Source organism: Cynocephalus volans, chromosome 5, assembly GCF_027409185.1.
Source record: "Cynocephalus volans isolate mCynVol1 chromosome 5, mCynVol1.pri, whole genome shotgun sequence".
In the NCBI taxonomy this organism is placed as follows: domain Eukaryota; kingdom Metazoa; phylum Chordata; class Mammalia; order Dermoptera; family Cynocephalidae; genus Cynocephalus; species Cynocephalus volans.
Genome location: NC_084464.1, coordinates 14,697,801 through 14,722,326, shown reverse-complemented (window position 1 = coordinate 14,722,326; position 24,526 = coordinate 14,697,801). Strand labels below are relative to the sequence as shown.

The 24,526-nt window shown below is 46.2% G+C and overlaps 1 protein-coding gene across 7 annotated transcripts in view; it reads left to right on the top strand.

The window, feature by feature from the left end:
* Nucleotides 1-24,526, top strand: part of RREB1 (ras responsive element binding protein 1) — a 124,591-nt gene that overhangs the window by 42,860 nt on the left and 57,205 nt on the right. For 6 of the 7 annotated variants that reach the window (XM_063096607.1, XM_063096606.1, XM_063096604.1 and 3 more), the window contains exons 2-4: nt 16,782-16,900; nt 20,048-20,167; nt 20,782-20,994. In XM_063096607.1, coding sequence (XP_062952677.1) covers nt 20,824-20,994 — 171 coding nt within the window. In that variant the 5' untranslated portion in view covers nt 16,782-16,900; nt 20,048-20,167; nt 20,782-20,823. Of the gene's footprint in view, nt 1-16,781; nt 16,901-19,732; nt 19,796-20,047; nt 20,168-20,781; nt 20,995-24,526 lie in introns of those variants that run through there. The other variant, XM_063096603.1, reaches the window with a different exon arrangement.

Below are 24,526 nucleotides of genomic sequence, written 5' to 3'. Positions count from 1 at the left end.
AAAATATTTGAGTGCCTATTGTGTGCCTGAGAGATCATCAGCCCACACAGGACCCTCCTGTGCACCCCTCCCGTTATCCTCTCTGTTCTCTTCCTCTTTGCAAACCCAGGAGAGGGGCTCTGCCCACTCCCTTCTGATGCTTTCTCTGTCATATGGACACCACATTCTCCTCCCTCCTGAGGACCTCATTCTTGCCAGCCCTTCTTCCTATCTCTGTGGCTTAACAGGGGTGTTCTTCATGTTCCCTGTTGAACCTCTTATTCCTGATCTCAGCTCACCTGGTTCAGGCCTGGCAACTGGGGAGGGGTCCATCCCACACGCGCACTCATCAGTATGTTAATCCCACAGTACCACGACCTTCTGGATCCTTCCCCATTTCTCCACGTTCAGTTTCTAAAAAAGAATTTGGCCCAACCCCTCTAAATCTAATCTAAAACTTAAAACCTAATCTAAAACTTCTTCCCAATCATCTGAGTGCCCCAGGACACTTGCCTGTGGCAAGAGCGAATTACTGCTCTTCTCCCTGTGCCCTCTCCATAGGTTTCTCCAGCCTGCCTGCAGGTCTCAGCATTTCTTTGAGAGTTGTTCAGGTTTATCTCCCAGTCTCTATTCCCTTTGTTCCCCTTTCTAGACAGGTCTCCCTTCCCTGCAGTCCCATACCATGTTCAGACAGGTTTTCATAAAATTCTTACATCATCTTTCTCAGCCTGCACTGAGCCTACACCCCCTGCTGCCCCAGACCCAACCCCAGCTTTCCCAGCTCCTGCAATTTGCCCCCACGACCCTCTGTGATGATTCTCTGCTCATCGGCAGAACCTGGCCCCCGTCTTCTCATGGTCCTTCCAGCCTCTCTTCCACTGCACCCCCCCCCCCCCCCCCAACGTACACTAGCCAGTCCTTACTAATCACTGCTCTTTCTGGACTTAAAATTAGTATTGCATAGACAGTACTTAGTTCTCTTTCCCTCTCATGCTTGCTTGCTTTTTTTCCCCTCACCTAGGTGGTGAGCTCATGGAGGGCCTTATCCCCTGCCCCCAGTCTAGTAGTGGATCAGTAGTTACTAACTGAGGAAACTGACATGCATTTTTATCATCAAGAAATTTTTGAGCGTTTTAGGTGGAGTATTTTTCCCCCAAGTCATTTGAAGGGAGATTACAGGTCCCGCTTGTCTATTTTTTCAGATAGTTTTTTTTTTTTAAACACTTGACAGCTTGAAGGCCTGAAAAAATTGGTTAGTTTTCATCTTCAAAGGATACATGAGAAAACAAGGACTGAGCTAGCTCCCGCTCTCCCCCAAGCACCTTGTAATCATGGTCACTTTTCCCCTTCCTTGGTTATGACTCTTGAGTTTTATAGTTGATATAATCCCTCCTTTTATAGCCTATTTATGCATTGCAGTTTAAGTAAGCAGAACTGTTCAGTGCATGAGGGGACTCAGTTTTAATTCTTGGCTTCCATTTAAAAGACTAAGGCCTCTATTACCTTTTCTTAATTGCAGAACAAATTTCCTCCAGGAGACCACCCTTTTGAGATTCCCAGGAATTGATAGTGTGTGGGCCATATTTACACCTACAGAAAACATCCCCAGTAACTTCGATGGCCTAGAGATGGTTTACAGTACACACTCAGAAACTTCTAACCTAGTAGTCACCACCGAGAAACTAACTCGAATCCCGACAGTCGTTCCTGTAATAACTGGCAGGGAGGGGAAACGACAAAACCAGGCAAAGGCAGTGACAGGGACGGGGTTCACAATGACCTCCCTCCCCCCTTTCCTTAGGATGACTTCTGTTTTAAAATTATAGCTGTCTGTAGGAAACACTGAGGATTGTTTTGGGAATTGAGTTCACTAGCATTTATTGAGATCGCCATGTGTCAATACTGTTTTAAGTGAATTACATGGTTTATCCCACCTTCACAAGAAAAGGGAAAGTTAGGGAAGTTGGTGTTGCCAGTTTTCACTTATTGTTGGGGCTGCCTGATGGCAATAGTAACAAAAAAACCTTTGGTGACCTTAACTCTCCAAAGGTGGAATCAAATCTTCTGAGGCTCAGGCCACTACTGTAATTCCGACCTTTCTTAGGAATCATAGGTCCTTTTGAAAATATGATCAAATTTATGGACTCTTTTCCAAAAAACAAATACCATGCAAATTTTACATACGGTTTCTAGGGTGTGACTTTTGTGGGGGGGGGGCAGCTGGCTGGTACATCTTTCTTGTATATTTTTTAAAATTTTAAATTGTAAAAAATTGTGACATTAAATTATATTTTTATTTTACTTATTTTTTTTGGCAGCTGGCCAGTACAGGGATCGAACTCTGGACTTCGGTGTTATCAGCACCACACTGAGCTAGTCAGCTAGCTCCTATATTTTTATTTTTAAAAATCTTGGGCCAGCCCGTGGCTCACTCAGGAGAGTGTGGTGCTGATAACACCAAGGCCACAGGTAGGGATGGCTGGTCAGCTCACTGGGTGATCGTGGTGCTGACAACACCAAGTCAAGGGTTAAGATCCCCTTACTGGTCATCTGTAAAAAAATAAAATAAAAATCACTATGTTCCTATGGCACATATGGAAGCCCCCCTAATCCGCGGTTTCAGTTCGCTGCAGTTAATCAAAGTCCAAAAATATTAAATGGAAAATTTCAAAAAATACAATTCATAAGTTTTAATTTGCAAGCTGTTCTGAGTATTGTTGTAATTCTATTTTATTATTATTTATTGTTAGTTTCTTACTGTGCCTAATTGTAAATTAAACTTTATTAGGGGTATGTAAAAATAGGAAAAAACGTAAAACATATGGGGTTCAGTGCTATCCACGGTTTCCGGAACTCATCCCCTGCAGATAAGGGGGATACTGTACTTTATCTCAGATAGCCTGTAGACTTTATCCATAAATAGTTATGATAGCATAGAATCATTAAATGTACCAACTTGCTTTTTAAATTCGACCTAACTTTATAAACATTTTCCCATGTTTTTACACATTAACCGTCATGTTTGAGGTGGGACCAGGTTTGAGCAGGTTTTGGGTGGATGGGGCAGGGTGGTGCTGACTTACCTGGGAGAGCTCAGCCTGCTTAGGAGATGTCCCTCTGTTGTTGGTGTCCTAGGTTATTTCCCTCTATACACTGAAACTCTTATAAACACTGGGCAAAGTAAGTTACTTCTGGGATCTGATAACTCCCCTCCCATGCCTGCAGGTGAAACCATACGGGATTATCTTTATTCCTGCTTTGGGGCTTAAAAACCCTAAGAAGCAAACAAATTAAGGACTAGACACCCCAGATGGTTTGACTTAATTTTTCAACTTACAAAAAGTATTTTGAGTACAACCATTCTGTTTTTCACGTTCAGTACAGTATCCAGTAAATCACATGATATATTCAATACTTTATTATCATATAGACTTTGTGTTAGATGATTTTGCCCAACTGTAGGCTAATGTGAGTGTTTTGAGCACATTTTATGTAGGCGAGGCTAAGCCATGATCAAGGTTAGGTGTTAAATGCATTTTCAATATAAGATATTTTCAGTTTGCTATGGGTTCATTGGGATGCAACCCCATCATTAATTGAGGAGCATCTGTAGTAATCCAAGATTACTGGAGAAAAAAAATTCCATAGACCTACACTGTTCAGTGCAACAGCCACTAGTCATGTGCAGTTGCTTAAATTTAAATTAGACTTAAATAAAATTAAAAAATTTAATTCATTAGTCTCATTACCCACATTTCAAGTGCTCAGCAGCCGTATGTAGCCAGCGGCTACCGTACTGGAAAGTGCAGGCTGAGGACATGCCCAGCAACTAGACAGCACCACTCAAGATCCTGACAATTCAATAAAATGTTTTATCCAATTTCTAACATGTTAGTTATGTGATAGGCTTTTTGAGAGAAAAAATTTGAAGTTTTGTGGCTTTCTGTAAGTTAAGCCTTTTTAAGCACACACCCCCCCCCCCCCCACCACCATTAGCATCTTATGATGGTCAGTTTTGTTAGTAGAGTCCTGTTTGACAATTGAATTCATATGGACCTGTGTTACATGTTACGTTCAGCCACAGTGTTCCATCTTCCTGTGCCTGGGAGCCCCCTTTTCCTCCTTCCCCAGCGCCCCCAGACCTTCCTCTCTTCCCATCTGGTCCTCTCTGGCTATGGACAGTTGCAGGTTTTCTTCAAAACAAAACTCCCCTCTGAATCCTGCTAACTGGATAGCCAGTTCCATCCTGCTTCATGCTCTTTATTCTCTCCTGTGCTGGGAATTTTCTTCATTTCTGTGTACTGCCTTGCCACCCACTCTGTCGTCTGGATGCCGCCCTGACCCTCACAGCCAGGCCGTCTCGCCTGCTTTCAGTTCTCCCTCCGGGATGTGGTCTGGTTCCCCCCACCCCACTCCTGCCCACCTCTTTGTGTCTGTTTCTGGACTATTACAGTAGCCTCCTAACTGGGCTATGTGCCTCTGATCATCCATTTTTTAAACTGCTTCCAAGGGCTTTTTAAAAATATAGATATGATTATTTCATCCCAGTCTTTAAAAAAAAAACGGCCCTTTCAGTGGGTTTCCACAGCTGCAGGAGAAAGTTCATCCCTCTTCGATAGAACCTTGACCTCAGCATCATTCTGCCAGCCGCATCTTGGCCATTTCCCCCACTCCACTCTCCCTCCTTTCTCACAGCGCGGTGGTGCACTCCCACGGCTCCCAGGGGGTTGTTGTCATGGGCCAGAAACAAGGCAAAACTTCTGCAGTAAGACACGGGCTTGCCGTTTTTTTCTCTTGCCAAGTAAGGGCATTAAAAAACATTCTCAACCATCTCCTAAAAATCATCTCATTTTTAAAGAGGGCCTTTTAACCTAGAAAAGTGAATGAATTTAGCATTGTTAGAAACTCAACAAATGGATTTTTTTCTCATTTCACTGGAGGAGGGTGAAAGTGGAGGCACTTAGGAGCTCATGCTTTCTCCATGCTATGTTCTGGCTGGAAGCTGGGTCCTTTCTTCAGGTTCACGGTTGCTTTTGCACTATTCCCCTTCCCCTGATGACTCTTCCTTCTGTGAGCCCCGCGGCCCCTACAGCGTTCTTCTCCTTCCCCATCTCCCAGGAGTTGGACTTTGTCTGTGTGTGTGCTCTAGCTCCCCAGCCTACCAGCCTCTGCAGCCAGGGCTCAGTCTTGCAGCACTTGGTGCTTCCACCATCTGGAATGTTAATAGACCCTGAGGTCTGAGGAGGACCATCATTGTCTCTCAGGTGTTCACACTAATGCCAAGTCTTGCCCAGCATGTAGGGGAGAAAAAAATAGTATAGAACATTTTAAGCAACGAATTTTAACACCTTGCAGAGAATGCACATTTTCCTGCACCTTCTCTTAGGATTTGGATTGGACACATTCCAATAAGAATGGGCTTGGAACTCCCATTGCAGGAAACTGAGGAGACCACCCCCCCTTTTTTTTTAAATGAAATGTTTGCTTTGTGGCTGAAGCTATAGAATAAGTATGAAGAAGCTATAGGAATTCTGAGGCCTGTCAACATTGATACATTAATGTGTCCCTTTGTTTTTTCTTTCTACAATCTAAAAAAATTAAAGAAACATTTGCTTAATGTTGTGATTGCTAACAATGTATTTGATTATAAATTTGGGTTGTACAGAATACATAATTAAAACCAAGGCATGGTACTTTCAAAATCTTCACGTAAGATAGGTGGAACTACAATTACTTTGCATATTCATCTTCCAAACTCTCATCCTATTAAAAGTGAATCTTGGCTAGCAGGGTTAAAAAAGTTGTCACCACACTTAGTAGTTTCTTGTGGGGGAAGTCTTGAAAGGATTATTCTTGCCTTGGCCAGAGCATGGCATTAAAGGTAAACTACAAGGAATAAAGAGATGGTGAGTTTTTTTGTTTGTTTTTGTTTTTGTTTTCTTATGTCCTTGTCTTTTCTGCAAAGAAGCATTTTCACTGTGACCAGGTAGCCAGTTGTTGTATAGTCTGTTCGACCTCTTTTTTTGCCTTTAGGAAAATTTTGTTTCCAGACTGGGAACAGGCCAGGATGTCACTGGCATCTAATGTGCTTTATGGAAATGTGTTAGTTAGGATTCTAAATCAATGAAGAAACTGAGGCTGGTCTCTCCAATTCTGTGTTGACTGTGCATTTTAGCTGTGGGGCTGGCACAACATGAAATCGGGTTTGTGTGAACGTGTGTGTGCTGGGTGTAGTGAACTGCATTTTCTTTCCAGAATTGTAATGAAGCATCATCAAGGGCTTTGAAAGAGTGTCCTCGGGCATATCCAGTGAGCACGGTAGATGCCGTTGTTTCGCAAGGTTTCTATTTTCTTTGTCTGTACAGGTTGTTCCTGACTTCATGGCTGGGAGGAAATTGAGGATGCTGAAGAGTACTTGCCTGTGGCCAGTGGGGCCCAACTGGTTAGCTGGCTCTGTTCCCTCATGGGCCTCTGGCAGGGCCAGGGCCCATGGCTAGAGGAGACGGCCATGTGGATAGGCACAGCGTGGCTTACTCTTGTCTGTTATCTAGCCTCATAAAAAAAGATCCTAAAAAAAGACTGGCTCCATTCTGGAGTGTCGGCATAGAAGCTGGTATTGCGGACTCAGCCAAACCCTGGCTTCTGCAACTCGCCCCACCCTTCTCTCTAGGACCTCACAACTGTCACCAGTCCCCACCACTCCCCTTTGTCCCCATGTCCAGCCTCCCACCCAGCCCTCTTACCTGTGAGACTGTGAGGGGTGGGGACGTTTCTCTGCTCTTTAATTCTGGGAAGATTCTTTATACTCTGTCTGGGGGGACTGATGTAAACATCTGATTCTGTTATCCTCTTACCCCATTAACCTCACAGATGCTGATATGATGGCTGGGAAATGCACACCCCACCCCACCCATGTGGCAGGGAGTCAGCATCCCGTATCCTCTGAGGGGTGAATTCCCTCCGGTCATCCCATCCCATAAGTGATCCTCACAGTCTCACAACCACTGATGCATGAGAAGTGGATGCTGCTGCTGGATATTCACAGAAAAGCTCTTAGCACCAGGTAGATGGGAGTGCTTTTGAGACCAGACCCAAAAACACCCAGACATCCTGACAGAGTCGAGTCTCAGGTGCAGAGTCAGGGCTGGAAGGGACATCAAAGACCACGGCCTGGCCTCACTCCAGAGATGAGGGGTCTAGTGTATTCCGGGACATGTGCTTGTGCAAGCAAGCACACAGTGTACTGCTCTGACTTCTAGTGGCTACAGGATGGTATTAAATGCTGATGAATTACTTTAATAGTAATGGTATAAACTGCTTAGCTACTGTAACTAACGTGGGGTTTCTGGACTTTGATGAAGACAGCTCCTGTGTTTGCTGCAGGCAGAAAACAAATATGTAAGTGAGCCCAGAAAGTAAGTTCTCTTCTTGGAAGCATTAAGCCTCTCCCACACGGAGGCACAGGGAGTGCTAGTCGTTGGACTTGGAGGCTGTTAAAGTTGGAGCTGAAATGGATGCCGGGTAGGTGTTGCTCAGGCATTGTTCCAAGGTTCTGGAGGCAAGTACTTTAAACAAGTCAAACAGCCCCTCTAGGCAGGCTGCAGGAAGTCCAGCCCTTGGCTTCGTGTGGTCAGCTGGAGATAAAAGTGTGGGCTGTTGGAGGCCAGGCCCCGCCTATCACTGGATGGCAAACTGTTAAGGGGAGATAAAAGGGAAGAGTGGGGATGTTCTTTCTGAACAACACGAAGGTGCCTTTATCACATGCATTCAAGTGAAGTAAAGGGGGTTAGCAAGAGATTGCTCAGTTTTACAACTGCTGGTGTGTTGAAGGACTCTATTTTAGAATCAGGACCTGGCTTCACAAGTGTTCTAGAACAATTTCACATCATGAAAATATTGGTAGAGGCCAGTCCTTTTGTTTGGGAATGTTCACGTTACATACTGCTTAGAGCATTAGCTTGACTTGCCAAATCTGTGTGCTACAGAGGTTGAGGTGTCTGACCTGTGGGGACCAAATGGAAATGTTGGCCACCCTTGGACTGAGCAGATGAGCAGGAAGATCTGTGGGTTGCTGGGAATCGCCCAGCCCTCCTGAGCAGCTGGAGCACATTTCTCCATGGGGTGCCCATCTCCTTTTAGGGGTACTTCTGGTGCTTTCTGATGCTGGCTGAATTATCACTCAGCTTGTGCGATAGCTTAAGGAAAGGGACCTGTCTTGCTGGTATTTATCTTCCCTTTCCGGTTTTCCGTCTTCTTCTTTGTAACATTTGGGGGAAGTTTAGGGGCTTGCAAAGGGGTTATCTGTTTCAGGGTGGGGCTTGTAAAATGTTCACCCACATTTAAGAGCCTGGGCCTGTTTGTGCCCTGTATGAGCTCAATCCAGGGCAACTGAACAAGTGTGCTTTGGGGACACGATGCTGGTTTCATACCCTGCTGAGCTGGGGGGCTCGGTGGTGGTGAATCAGTAGTGCAGTTAGACCTCCCAGGGAGGGCAGTTGTTGTGAACTAATCACCCAGCTGAGCTGCCAGTAGGGCCAGTGTGCCTGGGACTTCTTCCTGGAGGGACACGCTAACCCCCACCCCCCCGATGCCTTACTTCCCAGAGGTGCCTCTGCTGGTCTGGCCTCTTAGTGCTTGGGACGTGCCACCTCTTCTCCCCTTAGCACATGGGCTCTCTCAGGGGCCATCCTGCCCCGTCGTCACTTTTGGTTTGCTCAGTTTGAGGAAAAGCCATCTGCTTGCCCATGTTTTTGGTTGGTTGGCTTGTGTGAGCTCTTCCCAACCACTTATATCTCATAGTATTTGTTTGTCTTCGTAGATATAGTGATGAGTGTTTTTCTTAGAGGCAAAATTGGGGTGTGGGGAAAGGAAAGGTCACTCGCTGCATGGCACAGAGGGCAGCCCGTCCAGCTGCTTGGAGTTGGCATGGTAAATCCAGCCAGCACAGTCACCCTCAGCTGACGGCTAGGAGCGTCTTGATCATCTGCTGCGAAATTCTGACCACAGCTGACTACTTTCCATTGGACAAGGAGAGCAGCTTCCGTTGCCTTCTCTAAGCTGTGAGGGGAGAAATGTTTCAGGCAGCGCTTATCTTCCACAGAGTCATATTGGTTTTCTAAGGAGTGTCAGCCTGAAACTGCCCTGAATTCTGGAATTTGAAGCCCAGATCTGAGGTTTACCACCTGCCCTGGGGTTGCTCAGCTTGCACACAGCTCCTCCTCTGAGGAGAAGTAGAGAATCCTGTTTCTGCTGCACCCTTTACCCGAGCATGTCAGGAGGCCAGCCGTGCGACCTCGGGGCCTCTGAAAGAGTTGCAGGATATTGCCTAAAATGCTCTGCAATCTGCTGCTGAACTTTACCCCAGCTTCTTCCCAAAAGCTGTAAATGTGACTGGAGATACTTAGATCCACTTCAGAGAAGTGTCCAGAACAATCCAGTTACAATAGTCCAGTTGCCAGCAAGTGTGGGGCTAGTTACTGTAGTCAGGGGCTGCAGCTGGGCGAGGCGAGGTGCTGGTGACTGTGGGGAGGAGGGAGCCGTGTTCTGCGGGAGCCAGCAGGCTGCACTTCCTTGATGAAGCAGCAAGCTGCAGCCAGAGGGCTTTTATTTCCTGCTGGCTGTGCAGCGTGGCGAGTGTGTCAGCAGCTGTTCCATTCGTTACTGTCACTGGGATTGTATTCTCATAAGCCAAATTATATTTGTTTTTAAATCAATCAGTTTGTAGGCTGAGATGGAAATTCTTTTAGAAGCTCATCAAGCTGGGCCTCTGCCCTCACAGCTTTGGCAGTCCAGTAGGGGAGCAGGCGGGTGAGTTGAGGAGGGGAGACCCAGCCTGGTGATGAACGGGACTATGGGAGGTGAATAGCATAGCATCGGTAGCTCCCACTGAAGAGTGCTGTGCTATCTGTGGGTATTTTAACAAGTACTCCTTTGATTTCTATGTTGTAAGGTAAGGAAGGCAGGTATTATCAGCTTCACTTTCCAGATGGGAGAGCCGAGGCTCAGACAGTTAAGTGGGTCCAAGATTGAAGACTCCATGTTGTGCAGTTTGTTCTACCCTTCTGAATACTGCAGTATTATGAAAAAGGGACCATCTTCTTAGAAGTGCAGAATCTGGAAGTCAGAAGAGTTCTAACCTGGTCTGCCTCCTGCTGCAGGACTGAATGATTACTACCCTCCGCTTGAACACTCCCAGGGACAGCAGACTCATCACCTAATCAGGCCTCATTCTGTCCAAGGGTTGCTCTAGTTGTGCAAAGCTTGTGTTTAAAGAAGCATGTAGACCCAGGGCTGCTACTCTGTGCCTCCTACCCATACCTCGTCCCTGCCGTGGGGGGCCCCTGAGATGTGTGCCCCTCCTGCACACGCCAGTCCTGCAGCTTTTGTAGCCAGCTCTGTGTCTGCAGTTCCTTCAGCCATTTCTTGTTGTCTTCCTGACTCAGTTTCCCAGTCCTCTGTGTTGCTTATCACCCTTCTCTGAGTGGCTTTTCAGTGATCCTCTTTGTGGTGCAGTGGAAAGTACAAGAATTTTGAAGTCAGGCCACCCCAGGCTAGAATCCTGTCCCTGCCCCTCAAGAGCTGTGTAATATCCAGCAAATAACCTAATCGTTACCTTATAAGATTTGGGGAAGGATTAAATATACGTACAGTGCCTAGCACATTTCTGGCACAGAGTTTATGCCACAAATAATTAATGCCCTGTAGTTCTTAGGTAAGGGGATGCTCTGGAGGACACAGAATTGGATACACACTAGACTTCTGTTATACTCTGACTTGATTTCCTGTTTTAGATATAGCAGTGTTCTTTTCCATTTTTAAATTCTTCAACCAAGGTGTGGTGTGGAGGCCTCTCCCCACCCTTTCCTGTACCTGTGTCTACCTGATAAGCCAGCAGAGCAGATCTTAGGGTGGGGTGGGGTGGGGCGGGGGCTGCTAAACTTAATCTCTGGCAGCACAGCTTAGACCAGGAGACCCTTCCCTGCCCTGGGGGTGGGTGAGGGTACCCTCTGCCCTCTGTCTGGGGTGGGTGCTCCCTTATTCAGACGCAGGCCACCTTGGCTGCCCACCCCCTTTTTCCCACCAGCTTCTTCGGGCAGAGTAGAGAGCAATACAGGTTTCTGCTAAGTTAGGCAAGAAAGTGATGAAATAACTAAACAACATTTAGGAAAATTCTGGTTTGCCTGGGGAGAGGGCCAGGAACTCTGCCCTTCCCACAGCCAGGCCCTGAGGACCGCCCGTGTCCCCTTCTCTGGGGAGCAGGGCGCTGTGTGACATGTGGCAGCCGTTTCGTGGCCTTGAGTCTGGCCGTCTTTAGACCCTGTCAGTAAGACGTGCTCCCCGGAGCAGGGCTGCTGGAAGTAGAGTCAGCCTCTTTGTAGTCTTCACGTACTAGCAGAAAAGCATGTACTCAGGACTCTCTCATTCTCCACAGAAGCAAGGGGCCCTGCAGAGAGGTGCAGGCAGAAGGATGGGGTACCACAGGATGGTTTCATCCAGAGAAAATGTCTCCTCCTTTCCAGCAGCTCACATTTTAAATATTCAAGGAGATGAGTTTGATAGGCAGGGATCCTGTCTTCCCAGCCAACATGTGCCTCCCTGCTGAAGTTGAATTTAACAAGTAAAATGTCCAAGTGATTTTCATTTTTCAGAGAAAGTGCTTCCCACATGGAACCTGTCAGTCTGCCGTAAGCCGTTCCTTCTCCCCACGCTTTACTAAATATTAAAGTGTCCCTTTACGCAAAGACAGTTGACATTCCTTTTGAAAGGAGTATCAGCAGCTTGTGTTATTCCTGGTAAAATGCTCCAGGTCAAGAGCACTGGGGCACCCTAAATCTAAACAGAGTCGGGGCAGCTGCTCTAGGCTGTAGGAAGGATTTCCTTTCCATTTTGCTTTCTCTGTCCATGGGTCATTGAAAGGCACCCTGCAGTAGATGGTGAGCCAAAGGAGACTTTGGGCTGCTTCCTTGGGCTCATACTCCCTAACTCTTTATCTGCACATGTCTCACTGCCCATGAACACTAGAGAAGGGGGTGGTGCCAGGACCACCAGAAACCCTGGCTGAAGAAGTGCTCTAGTTTGGAGGCCGTTCTTCCCCAACTCCTCAAAGGAGCTTTTCAGGTGCACAGCCTGGGCAGACGCTGTTTGCTGGAGAGGTGGCTCTGAGCATGGGGAGTTGCACAGGGCTCTGCCTCCCAAGCACCACAGACTGGTCCTGATGAGATTAAAGGGAAAAAGGTCCCCTCCACCTTGTGTTTGTTTATTATTTTTTTCATTGTGGTAAATAAAGCCAAAGTTAGAAGTGGAATCTTAGTCTCCACTGCAGCACCTTGATTTTTGCTCCAGGGCTGTGATAAACCAGTGGCTCCTCCCAAGTCCTCAGGGAAGGTTTTCAGAGACATCCTTGGTTCAGCTGCTGGCTGGAGTCCCCTGGAGAGCTGTTCACACACAGACACTGGGCCCACCCCAGGGGCATTTCTGATTGGGTAGGTCTGGGGTGGGGCACTTCTAACACAGGGCTGGGGTGCTGCAGCTCTTGGGGTGGCTCTGATGGAGGATCAGTAGCAAGGTTAACCTCTTGCCAACTCAGTGAGGCCATTGGAAAATTTCCTTCACACTGTTTGCTGTGGTCTGGCCACTGGCCCCCACCTCCTGCCCCCACTGTTTACTACACAAACATTGTTATCTTCTTGTCTCAAGCACCCCTACCTCTGCACCCCAGGATCTAAAAGTGTGGGCTCCCCTGTCAGAGCTGCTTCCAAGTCTGCATTTGATTTCCATGAAAACAGAAGTGACCTGGAGGGCTCAGGTTGCTTCTGAGCTCATGTTGTATTAGGGGATCAGTTGGATCAGCCACTCAGACAGGACTGGGCTGTTGGGGATTTCAAGCAGGACCTGCTGGCATCCTTGCAGCCTCCGTGCCTGGCTGCTTCTAGAACACAAGGGTGTGGAAGGTAGAGTCCCCCATCTCTTTGCACACTAAGGGCGGTGTTTAAACTCTTGCCCGCTGCAGTGAACTCTGTAGTCCAAGGGGGAAGTCCAGTCCTGCCTCTTGCCAGAGAAAGGAAGGCAGAGGGGAGGGTGGAGTTGGGGGGAGCTCCTTTTTCTTGCCTAGACACAGGCGGAAGTGGGAGGCCAGGCGCTGAGCATCTGGAAGGGCAGAGATGATTCAGACCAAGATTGTTAGAAGCCAGAGAACGTGACTAAGGGAGAGCATCTGTGCTCAAGCCCTGTGCCAGGAGTCACACATTTTCACCGAAAGAAACTTAACAGCGTTCAGAAACTGGATCCACTCAGCTCTGGGATCCTGGGAATAAGTGACTTTGCCTCTAAACCTTGGTTTTCCTGTCTCTACAGTGGGCCTCATCCTGACAGGGTGGTCGTAATGAGGGTGAAACCAGACGATGCACTTGGCATGTGGCGCATAGTGCCCAAAAGTTGTTAGCTGTGGTGATGGTGATGAAGTATGATGGCAAGTGTGTCCTGGGGTTTGGAACCAATAGTCAAGGGTCAGCACAAATCAGGAGGCACCATGTGGACAATGGCCCTGAGGGAAGGGGTCGGGGAAGGAGTGGAGGCAGACATTCTGGGGCAGGAACTGAGCAGAGAGGGTAACCATAGGGCCTGCTGGGCCACCAGTCAGAGGCAAACTGAGGCCATAGCCTTGCATGGCAGGTTTAAGAGTCTGGAGGGGACAGAGGTGGGGGAGTGTTTTTGAGCTCAGAAGACAAAGAGTAGGCCACATACACATCTTGGGTCCCATGGCTGTTGTTCCTGCTTCACCTCCATGCTTCTCTCTTAACGTGGCCTGTGCCAAGAGCTGAAAAACCCACCTCTTCTCAGCAGTCCCTCCTCACCCAGAGCTGGCCAGAGCAGCTCACAGTGCCTGATTGCACAGGACCTGCTTGGTTGCTGAGGACACTTCCTGACGCTCTAAAGCCCCACTTTACCAAAGGCCGTACCAGCCCTGGGGCAAGGGGTGACTTTCATGGGTTGCCTCCCATCCAGGGCACAGCCTGAACCCTAAGCCAAGAAACACATCACCTTCCTGGAACTCAGAGCCAGCGTCACAGCTGTCTCAGCCTTCAGAGCACATGGAGGCCCTCCTAGTTAGAAGAGCCGGTTCAGTCTAAGCTTTGCAGGCAGGGAGGGAACAAACAGGCTTGGCCCTGGTGGAACATCTAGTCTGCTTTGGTTCTGTCCCCAGCTGGCCAAGACTCTGCCCATCCTTCAAGAGATGTCTTTGCTGCTTGGCAAGCCACCTAGTAGTAGACCATTTCAGTATCTGAATGCCTCTTAAATGACACTCTCCGAGCCCAGCCTGGGGTGGCCCGCACCAGTCAGTGAGGCTCTTACACGTGTGGACCAGCCATCCCGGTGCCTGTGGACACCTTGAAGGCTCAGCACTCCCATCCCGGGCAAGTGTTGTCAAGCCCGCCATCCTAGACATCTAAACTTACTCCATATTTCCTGGGGGCCTTAGGACAGATTTTAAGATTTCACTTCAAGGACCCTGGGGTTTTCAGAAGCTGGGATGAGGCCCTTTGTTTCTAGCTGATCTTCCCTTTTATCTTTCATCATTTCATGGCTATCTCCTTGGACCTGGAGACAAGCTCACTAATCTCTCCTTCTGCCTTTGCTTAGCATTGTCCCTTATCTCCCCAGGGCTGGGGACTGGCATCCCCTCCCTTGTGGGAATGCAAATCCAGAAACTCAGCATCCTTGACCCACCCCCAAGTCCCAGCCTGTTTTGTCACAGTTCACCCACGGAGTCATGTTCTAGGGCCCAACTGGTCTTTCTTTCTTTCTTTTCTTCCTGAGATGATGGAGGTGAGGGGTGTCTTGAAGTTTCTTCCAGGAAATGATTTGTACTTTTCCACACTCCAAGTTCTGTCCCTCAGGCCTAGTAGAACCCAAAACAAACATGGTAGTGACTTGTTGCGCAGCCTAATTGCAAGGCAGTCTCAGTATTCAGATCATTTACATCTAAGGTCACAGGATGGAAGTTTCAAGGTCAAGTCTTTGCTTCACCTGCTTGCTCTAGAATGATCCTCTTTTCCCCTTGGTTCCCTGTGCATTTCCGGGGAGTTACTTGGACATTTTTTTTTTTTTTTTTTTTTTTTGCCTGTTTAATTTCGCCAAGGTGTCTTTAGGTTGAGATGGGTTGAGATGGGTGGGATGATCTGAAAAGATGTCTTGTTTGCACATTTCTGAATACTGCATTGGAATTTTAAGAGAAGCGACTTGCTTCACAGTTTAAAGGGCAGTTGGTCATATATATCAAGCAAAATGGGGATTTTTATCCTGCTGTCTCTGGGTGGGTTTCTGGGCTCCCTGATACTGTGTGAAAATGTTGAGTGTAGAGTATGTGTGTGTTTTTCTGTGGGAGGGTCAGATTCTCAAGGAGGAGGGTCCCGCCCTACGAAACATCGAGAACTCCTGAGGCAGTGATGAGGGGGCTCTGGGTTTATGGTCTCCATATTCCATTCGTGCTGTCCCTGTAAATTACTCCTTGTTTCCTGATACTTTGCTTAAAATCCAAAGAACTTTTCTTTTTTTTTTTTTTTTTTTTTTTTTTTTCTTTTTTTAAAAGATGACCGGTAAGGGGATCTTAACCCTTGACTTGGTGTTGTCAGCACCACGCTCAGCCAGTGAGCGAACCGGCCATCCGTATATGGGATCCGAACCCGAGGCCTTGGTGTTCTGAGCACCGCACTCTCCCGAGTGAGCCACGGGCCGGCCCAATCCAAAGAACTTTTCAAAAGAGAAAGTCACAAGCAAGAGATGGAAGACTGAAGCAGTGAGATGTAAAGAGAAAAGAACTGTTCTGGGAGAATCTCGGTGTCAGAGCTGGCTGCTTCTGATGAAGAGGGTCAGGGGGCTTTCTCAAATCCAGCAAGCAGCCAAGTTCAGGGGTTTGCCTGCCGAAGGTATTCGGTCATATCTGTGGAGAACACAAGGAAGATTCAAGATGACAGCCGTGTGACACGACTGGGCAGCTTGTCGCCAGACGCCCCAAAAGGGGACAAGTGAGAAAATAGTTCAAGTAATTGTTTATTGACAGATGTTGTCCGTGTGGGTTTTATTCTACTTCCTGAGTCTTCCAGTTTTGTACTGTTCAGCTTAGCTAAGGCATGCTGTGTTGAGAGTGAGAGAGATTGTGGCCCAATGCCGTAGCTCTGGGAAATGCTGCATTCCAGTTTTCTGGGATTCTGGCCCTTCCAGCTCAGGGCTCTAAGGCCCTTGGCAGCCCAGAGCAGATTTTCTCAAACTCTCCAGGGCATGTACAGAACGGAGAGGTATGCATGTGGTCCTATTTGACATGTGCTACAAACACTTCCCCTTTCACTTGGGAAAAGATGCAATAGCCTCTCCTTTCCTTCAAGGCACTGTTTAGTTGCATATTTCTTCCTTTCTTTTTTCGCCACTGCGTCTGATAGCACTGAGTACTGCTGTCTTGCTTTTCCCTTCAAACTGGCACTTCATCTGCATCTCTGAACGCTCTGCTAGGATGCTTGAAGCTCCTCCCGGGGCCAGCAATCCGAGGCATTCTGATATGGTGGTGCTGGAACTTGCTGGGGTGGGGTGGATGGGTTCCTGTCTGTTCAGGGCACACACGCGCACATGGATGTAACGGGCCATCTCAGCTGAGGAGCAACTTGCTTGTAATTGCAGGCAGGGGATGGGAAATGGGCTCTTGTCGTAATTTGTGACTGCTGGCTGTATTATGTAAAGGAAATTATACCGAGACAGGATCATTTCTGGTCTTAACCCCCCTTTAATGTCACCTTTTCTCATTTTTGTAGGTTGCTCCGCCTTTGTGCTCCAGCAGTGGTGGCTTTGAGGTGTGACCCTGCGCACGTTTGGACCCAGGCAGTTTTAGCTCCTCAGTAAGGAGGGCAGCTTGATAAGAGCAAGGAAACAGGTCAGTCATACTTTTATTGACTTTCCTTGGGTCACAGTAACAGTGAATGTTGAATCTTCCCATGCAGTCCCCTCCCATACCCCCTGCTTCCCTGTGAATTGTCCCCCTCTTCTCCAGGTCCTCTTGAGGCTTTGGTACAAAATCTCATTGAAATCGTAACTGTTAACTTTTTAGTTCTTCTTGATCCGATGGGCCTGAGGTTTGGGATGCCGAGGGTGTGTCTCCCAGGAAGTAGCTCTTCAGACACCCCCTTCCTTTCTTTCTGCTTCTGTATGCCCAAATCCAGACAGCATGAGTCAAAAGCTGGAACGCCAGGCCAGTCTGTGTCGATCATGCCTGTGACTTGGGAACTTCATCAGGACTCTGGGTCTTCTCTGATTCCCGTTGAAAGGGATTGCATTAGAATGGGGCCAGTGATTTTTATCTTTTGTTTTATTGTCTTTATTTATTTGCAGCACGTGAGGATGGTATCAGGGAGAGGAAATGGTGCAGAGGAGTGAATGAAAATTCTAGGACTGCAAATATTTGTAAAGAAAAATGCCATCTATAAGTGGACCTTAAACTGTTAAAATTTTCTTCCATTCCCTGAGATTGAGTGTCAGAAGGTTTAAGTTTGTTAGTTTGGGTTATTGTACCAGTATAGTCCAGGGTGTGGGGGTGTGGGGCAGGTAGAATCCAGCAATACCAGCCAACTGGGTTCTGGTAAAATTATCACGTAGATGAGCCTTAATGTTAAGGTGGATTTCTTCCCCCCTAATGTGGAACAGCGAGCTACATTGTGTTTTGCACCCTTCTGCCCTGGTCCCAAAGGGAGAACGCCAGCATAAGACACAAGGACAAGCTGGAGTGAAAGCTTCTCGTAGCTCCAAGGGGCTGCTTATTGGTTGCTTTTGATACGGTTTCTCAATGATGAGTCTGATGGCTCTTTTCTTCTCAGTGTAGCTGGGAGTTTCATTTTGTAAAGTCCACTTTCAGATCAGAGATGAGGAGAATCTCTCTTAATAAGTATTGCTACTTACTTACATTTCAAGTAGGAAAAGGAAGTAAGGGTAGGTGATCTTGGCGTCGCCAGTGGGCAGTGTCACTCTTTACACTTTTATCCCCAAGAAGGAAGTAAGCTAAGTAAATGTCTTCCTGTCCAGACAAAATGGGAAACAACAGGTTTGCATGGCTTTTCCCTTTTTCCAAGTGGGATAAACCTTGCAGCTGTCAGCGCTTGCGTTGGTCAGCTATAGTGATTATTGCATACTTAAGACATTTAGGTGGTGTGCAAGAATGTATCTTTGATATCATAATGACTGTGAAAAAAATTCTCATAAGCAGTTTAGTTCTGTTTAATGAATATATGTTTATCAATTTTCCTGTTGACTATTTCTCTCCTCTCTGCTTTCTTTCCTTACTCAGTGATTGAATTAGAATATATTTTTTGTAACTTACAGTTGTACATTGAGTCCTAAAAGTGTCTACTCTAACGTTCCCAGATTTGAGTAATCTTTACCATATTTTTCTTCTCTAAACGTAGAAATAAGACAAAAGCAAGGTCATCTTCAAAATTCTTAGTATAAATTGGTAGAAAGGTTCATTTTCCTGTTATTGACATAACATAATTACAATAGATTTCTAGTCAGTTATTTTATAATTTTCCGTACATTAAAATTGTGGGGGAGATGTATTTAAAAGAATGAGGTGAATTCAGTATGTGGGTATTCATTTATGAATCATACATATTACCTGCTGATCAGTTAGAAAAATTCTAGGGAACCGATGGTACTTTTGTTAGTGATATGTCAAGAAAGAAAAGAGGTTTGTGTGTACACACTCATGTGTCTGCACTTGTGTCTGTGTGGGGTTTTTTTTCCCTAGAGAGAAATCACCCAAATAAACTTTCAAAGATAGAAGTAGGAAGTGTGAAGCACAGTTTTTAATAACTTTAAATGGTCTGCTAGCATGAGGAAACTTCATGGAAAGGCAACAGTTGGGGCTTTTTTATTTCATTTTGAACATAGCTTTTCTATCTGTATGGGAAAAGATATGGCTAGATCAGTAGTCTTGAATTGTATGTTTCTGCAGTTAGTCCTTTTACCTACCATTTAGAAAACCATTTGGTTCATATCTTCAAAACGTCTATCAATGAGGAAGGCATGTTTTGTCTCTCGACAAGAAAAGTACTGTTCCTAAGATTCTCTTTGGCCCTTTTGGTAGGGGATGAGCTTGGGACTTCTCAGCTATGGAAGTATCGTTTACTAAAGCTCTGTCCCCAGGCTTTTCCTGCTCTGCCTCTGGAACGCTGCACCTTTGTCACTGCTGTGGGTGGTACCGTTTGTCATACCCTGGGTCACATCCCCTAAAGTTGGAGGAGGAAACCACAAGAAATCATGTTCTCTCTGTGTCGTTTCTGAGCATTCTCCTTAGAGCTGAGAGTTGAGCTTGATCTTGGACTGCTATTGTGGACTTGTAGGATTTATTAATGCACACTGTAGGTTAGTAGGACATTATCTTAATATCCTACTATCTTACCGGCAGGGCTTCAGCTACTGAACTTCACAGATAAAATGAGGGAAACAGTTTACCTATGGATTTCTTACTGTTGTCTGTACTTACAGCTGTAGTACTTCCAGTGGCAAGGAATATGGCTTGAAGAAGTAAGCTTTCTTGGGGCCACAGGCCATAGTTTTCCCTTCGGTCATTCTTTTCATGTTACCAGGTTTCTTTTAGGTCTGACCTAATACCAACTAGACTCAGAGCCTTTAGCGAATTCCTTAACTGTTTTTGTCTTTGATCAATTTTAGGTGGAGAAGTGAGGTGGGTCAAGTGGGAATCTGAGAGTTCTGGTGAGGTGGTGGGGCACAGTATGAAAGAAGATTTGGTGTATTGTATAAATATGAGCTTCAGAAGGTAAAATGCAAAATCTTGGCTGTTGGGAGTGAGGGGGATAGCACTGCAAGGGACATCAGTTAAGGTTGGAAAGTAACCACAGAATGTGGTTTGGGGAGAATAAAAAGATTTTAGAAATTGCCTCTCATTTGTGCTACTTATATTTTTGTGACTATAGTAGTCTGAGATGATGGCAAAATAAATGGTTTCAGGTTTTTCCTCACAAAGTAAAAAGACATTCACTGAATTTTTCTACCTTTGCTTACCTTCCAGTGTCAAGGAGCGATACCAAGAGAACAGAAGACGTGAATGCAGACTCATTTCCTGCCACATGCAGGTGGTAGCTGCAGCAGGGGGGATTTCATAGTCTCTCATTTGGGGCAGAAAATGGAGGTAATTAGCAGTGGGGGGGGGGTATCTTTCCATTTTCTAGGGTATAGGTATATTACCTACTCGTGTTTTTTTTAAGAAACAGGCTTTTTTATGTCAATTTGAAATTTTGGTTGTAATTCTGATAGGGTTGGCTTCTCAAATCTCTTATAAAGTTCTGGCTTTCCATTAAAATCACTATATTGTAGCAGCACAGTTAAAGGAAACCTGAAGTTTCTCATCACTAGCTTTTAGATCTAGAACGTTCATGTGATAGTAAATGAGTTTAGGTTCTTGGGACACATGGCAGCTCCCTGGGTTTCCTAATTGTTGGGTGGCCTTTCTCACCTCTCCTTGCAAAGATGAGGAAAGGCAAAGACACCTGCCTCACATGACTTTGAGTCCTGTCAGTGACATACACTCAGAAAGGAAGCAAGGTCATCGGTTAGTCTTTGGTAGGCCAAGACTTCATTTAGGTGAAAGTGTAGATCGTTCTGGGCATGAGTGGGCTTCAACTGAAGGAAGAGGGTGTTGGACAGTTTTGACCCAACTTGTTATAGTAGCCATGGCCAGCACCACCTGTCTATAACAGAAGCCTCAGCTTCCTCGTGATCACACTAGCAATTTCTGGTTTTCAGTTCTATGGCAGAGGCTTCTTAGAAGCTTAAACCCCTGTCCCAATGACGTCAAGTTCACCTGTTGGCTTGGAAGGTTCAGACCTGTCTTCCATCAACACCATGATGTCAGCGGTAATGAATGTAGGGAAGGTCACCGAGAATGGCGGAAGCCCCCAGAGCATCAAGTCCCCTGCGAAGCCTCCAGGACCAAATCGGATTGGCAGAAGGAACCAGGTAAGTGTTTGTGCACTCGGGGGACGTCTGGTGGGTTCAGTCTATGAGAACATCAGAAGTCCCTCAGCTTCCTAAGACAAAACCTTGGAATCAAACAGACGTACCCAGAGGCCTTAATCATTTTTCAAGAGCACATTTTTCATAGCTTATGTCAGTTTCCTTTCATGGAGAAGCTTTTCTTTGCTGTGGTGTCAGTGTTGGTGAAAGCACCCTCGTTCTTTGCCCATGATTTGATTTGAACGCAAGCTTTCTCCACGTGACAGCCGCGGCAGAGAACGTGACTGATTCCTCTGCTGTGATGTGGTTTGTTTCCTTATTCACACAGCGGGTTAATTGGGCTTTCAAAGCCACCTCCTTGATTTTTTTTTTTTTTTTTTTTTTTTTTTTTTAGTGTCTTCGGATTAGGTAGCAAATAAATCCTGTTTGTGCTGGGGCTGCTGTTCAGTTTTCTGTTCTTGAAAAAGCAGAGAATTTGGCTTCAGGGAATTCCACTAAAGATGCCGTTTAGTCCTCTTGAAGAGGGGAAGAATAAATAAGCAGGAGTGAGAAGGCATAATGCTGTTATAAAAGTTCATGTTCCCTCTATAGGGAAATTAGATGAGTCTTTCAATTAATGTTTTTTGAAAAGTCGTTACTTTCATGGTAGCAACATGCTCAACATAGGGTGAATAATTCTCATTTTCTTTAAATCTGTATCATATGAATCGACTTCTTCATGTTTAATTTTTGGCTCAACTGATTTAATGGCGTTATGCTTAACCCTCATGTAGTCTTCTGAGTTTGTCCAGAACCAGGGATGGACAAGAAAACAAACCTGTTGGGTTTTCGTGAATCAATTTTGTCTTTTTATTAATAATCCTACTGTGACTGTCCTTACACAGAATTCTCTGAGTACAACTATGATGGTTTCCTATAAACTCTTAGAAGTGTAGAACCTTAATTATACCTTTTGATGCAGCTTGCCCTCCCAGAGAGGTTGCACCAGCCCGAAACCCCACCAGCAAGTGTGTAGGAGGGTGTATTTCTCCACACCTTGCTCAAGGCTGAGCACTTGGCAGAGTTCAGTGATGTTTCAGGACCGGAGCTTTGATACCTGTCTCTTTCTTTTTTCCCTTGCCTCCATGTGCCTCTCTTCCTATGGGTGCCTGAGAAAATACTCAGCCTGTATGACTGTGGCCTGAGTCGAGAAGGAGCACTAGCTCTGGGAAGAAAAGGTTTATTTCCACTCTTATCTGACTGTTCATCCATCTGTCTATCCGTCTATCTCTCCATCCATCAACCCATTTAACAATATATACCAGGCTCCTACTTCAAGCTCGCTATAGTGCCAGGGGCCAAGCATTTCGGGAAGAATAAGACAAAGTCATTGTCCTTCTCATCCATCTCTGCTCTACCAGGAGCAAGCAGAGTGGCAGGGAAGTGCTTTGCTTTAAACAGCAGAGAGCTGGCCTAACCCCAGGCTCCAGTCCCTTCCTAGTTGTTCAGAGATGGTAGTTAGGGCCATAGAGGATACCCACAGGACCTTTTGTCCTCATGCTAAGTGGAGGGTGCCTCTCTCGGTGAGAGGAAGCAAACGTGCAGGTGTAACTGGGCCATTTTTCCTCTGCCTCCTTTCTCCTCCAGGAATCAGGTGCACTGGCTTCAGTTTTGAAAGGGACATCTGGTCCAGAGGTAGCCTGGTTAAACACAGTGCTTAATTTAAGAAAAAAACAAAATGCAGTTGGGAGAGTGCAGGAAAGAAGGAAGCATATTCCTTACCTGTGAACTGCACAGGGAGGACTGAGAGAGGGAGCTGGGGAAGTCCCATCAGAGCGCACGCGAGTTCCAGGACAGATTAGCCGCAGCCGGATGCTGACAGGGGTGCCAGATTGTTTCACTGTGGAATGGTTAGTTATCACATTAGCTGCTAATTTTATCTTTCAACTCGGGAAGTGTGCTGCTTCCATCAGCTCGGCCACAGAAACTGGATTCAGAGTTCTCCAGTAGGGCCTCTCTTTTAGCATCACAATGATGTTTAAAAAATTAAGTCTGAGCCCACAGACCTCCTCCCAGACCACCTTGGATTTTGTGGACCTGTATTATGGTCTGTAGCACACCACTGCCAGCCTCAGAAGGTTTGGGTGTCAGTTAATGTTCAACTCCAGAGTCAATACCAGCAGCCTCACCAGCTACTCACTGTCTGTTTCAAGGTGAATGCGGGATGATATTTTTAAAAAATCATCTCTTCTAGAGGCTGGCCACTTGACGGCCTGGATTATTAATGTTTATTTACATCCAACTGGTGAATCTGCCCTTTAAAAAATTTTTTTGAAACCTATATTTTTGCTAATCTAATAATTTAACAGAAATACTCTAGAGATTGAACTTGACCTCAGCTTTTAGCCTGGCAGTGAGACATCCCTCATGGTTACAGCAAGTGCTTTTATTTTGTTGCTGTTGCTTTTCTCTGGGGGGGGGGGGGGTCCTTGGCCAGCTCCCTTCTGTCTGTAGTTGCAGAGCCTCTCCCCATTATACCTCTGAGAGGACAGGGAGTATGAGGATAAGTGGGTGAGACTGGAAGTTTTTCTTACTATCTCTGAAGTGTTCAACTTCCTCAGGATTTCTATCCCTGATCGTTTATAATTTGAGCGTGAGAAAATGTATGGCGCGCCTCGCTCTCAGACCCAGTTCCACAGATTAGAGAAAGGTTCGTGTTGCTCAGAATGAGGCCTGCAAGTCTCTGAAGAGGAGAGAGAAGGCAGCTAGGAACTAGCCATCACCCTGCGTTTGCTCCACCCGTCTGTTTTATGGCGCCATTTGTTTTTATAGTCTGCAGGGTGATTTTTATTTTCATCATCTCTCATGAGCAACCACAAGGGTGTTTCCTTTCTGTGCCTTGGGGTTAATCCTTTTTTTGGTCAGACTTTATATAGCATAGTGGTTTAGGGCATGGGCTGTGGAGCAGCTGGCCTGAGTTTTAATTTTTTGTCTACTACTTAATAGTTCTCTGGTTTGGGCAGGTTACTTGCCTCCCTGTACCCCCATTTCCTTGTCGAGAAAATGGGATCCATAATAGTGGCTGTCTCTTAATAGTGGTTGTGAAAAAAACAACTGGCGATTTGGTATATACAGAGTTTAGTACATAGTAAGTGCTCAATAATCGGTATTGTTTGCAAGGAACAGAAACTCACTCAGGTGAGTGCAAGTCAAAAGAGGTTTGTTGAAAGATGCCTAAGGACAGGAAATGGCATATAGCCTGGCCATGTCCTCCACCCCTAAAGAAGACTCTCTCTCTCTCTCCCTGTCTCCTGTTCTCTCCCTGTCTCCTGCCTTGATTAACACTGACATCTTCCCCAACTGCTTTCTCGAGGCTTGGGCTTGCCCCACGGTGTTGGATCCAGCCCCAGCTCTACGTGAATTCTCCATTCAAGTGCTCGTGATCACCTGACTTAGTAACTTAGTCATCTCCAAACCTGGGCACCTATCAGCACTGTCTGGGGAGCTTGTGAGACAGACAGATTGCTGGGGTTCACACACCCCTTACCCCATGATT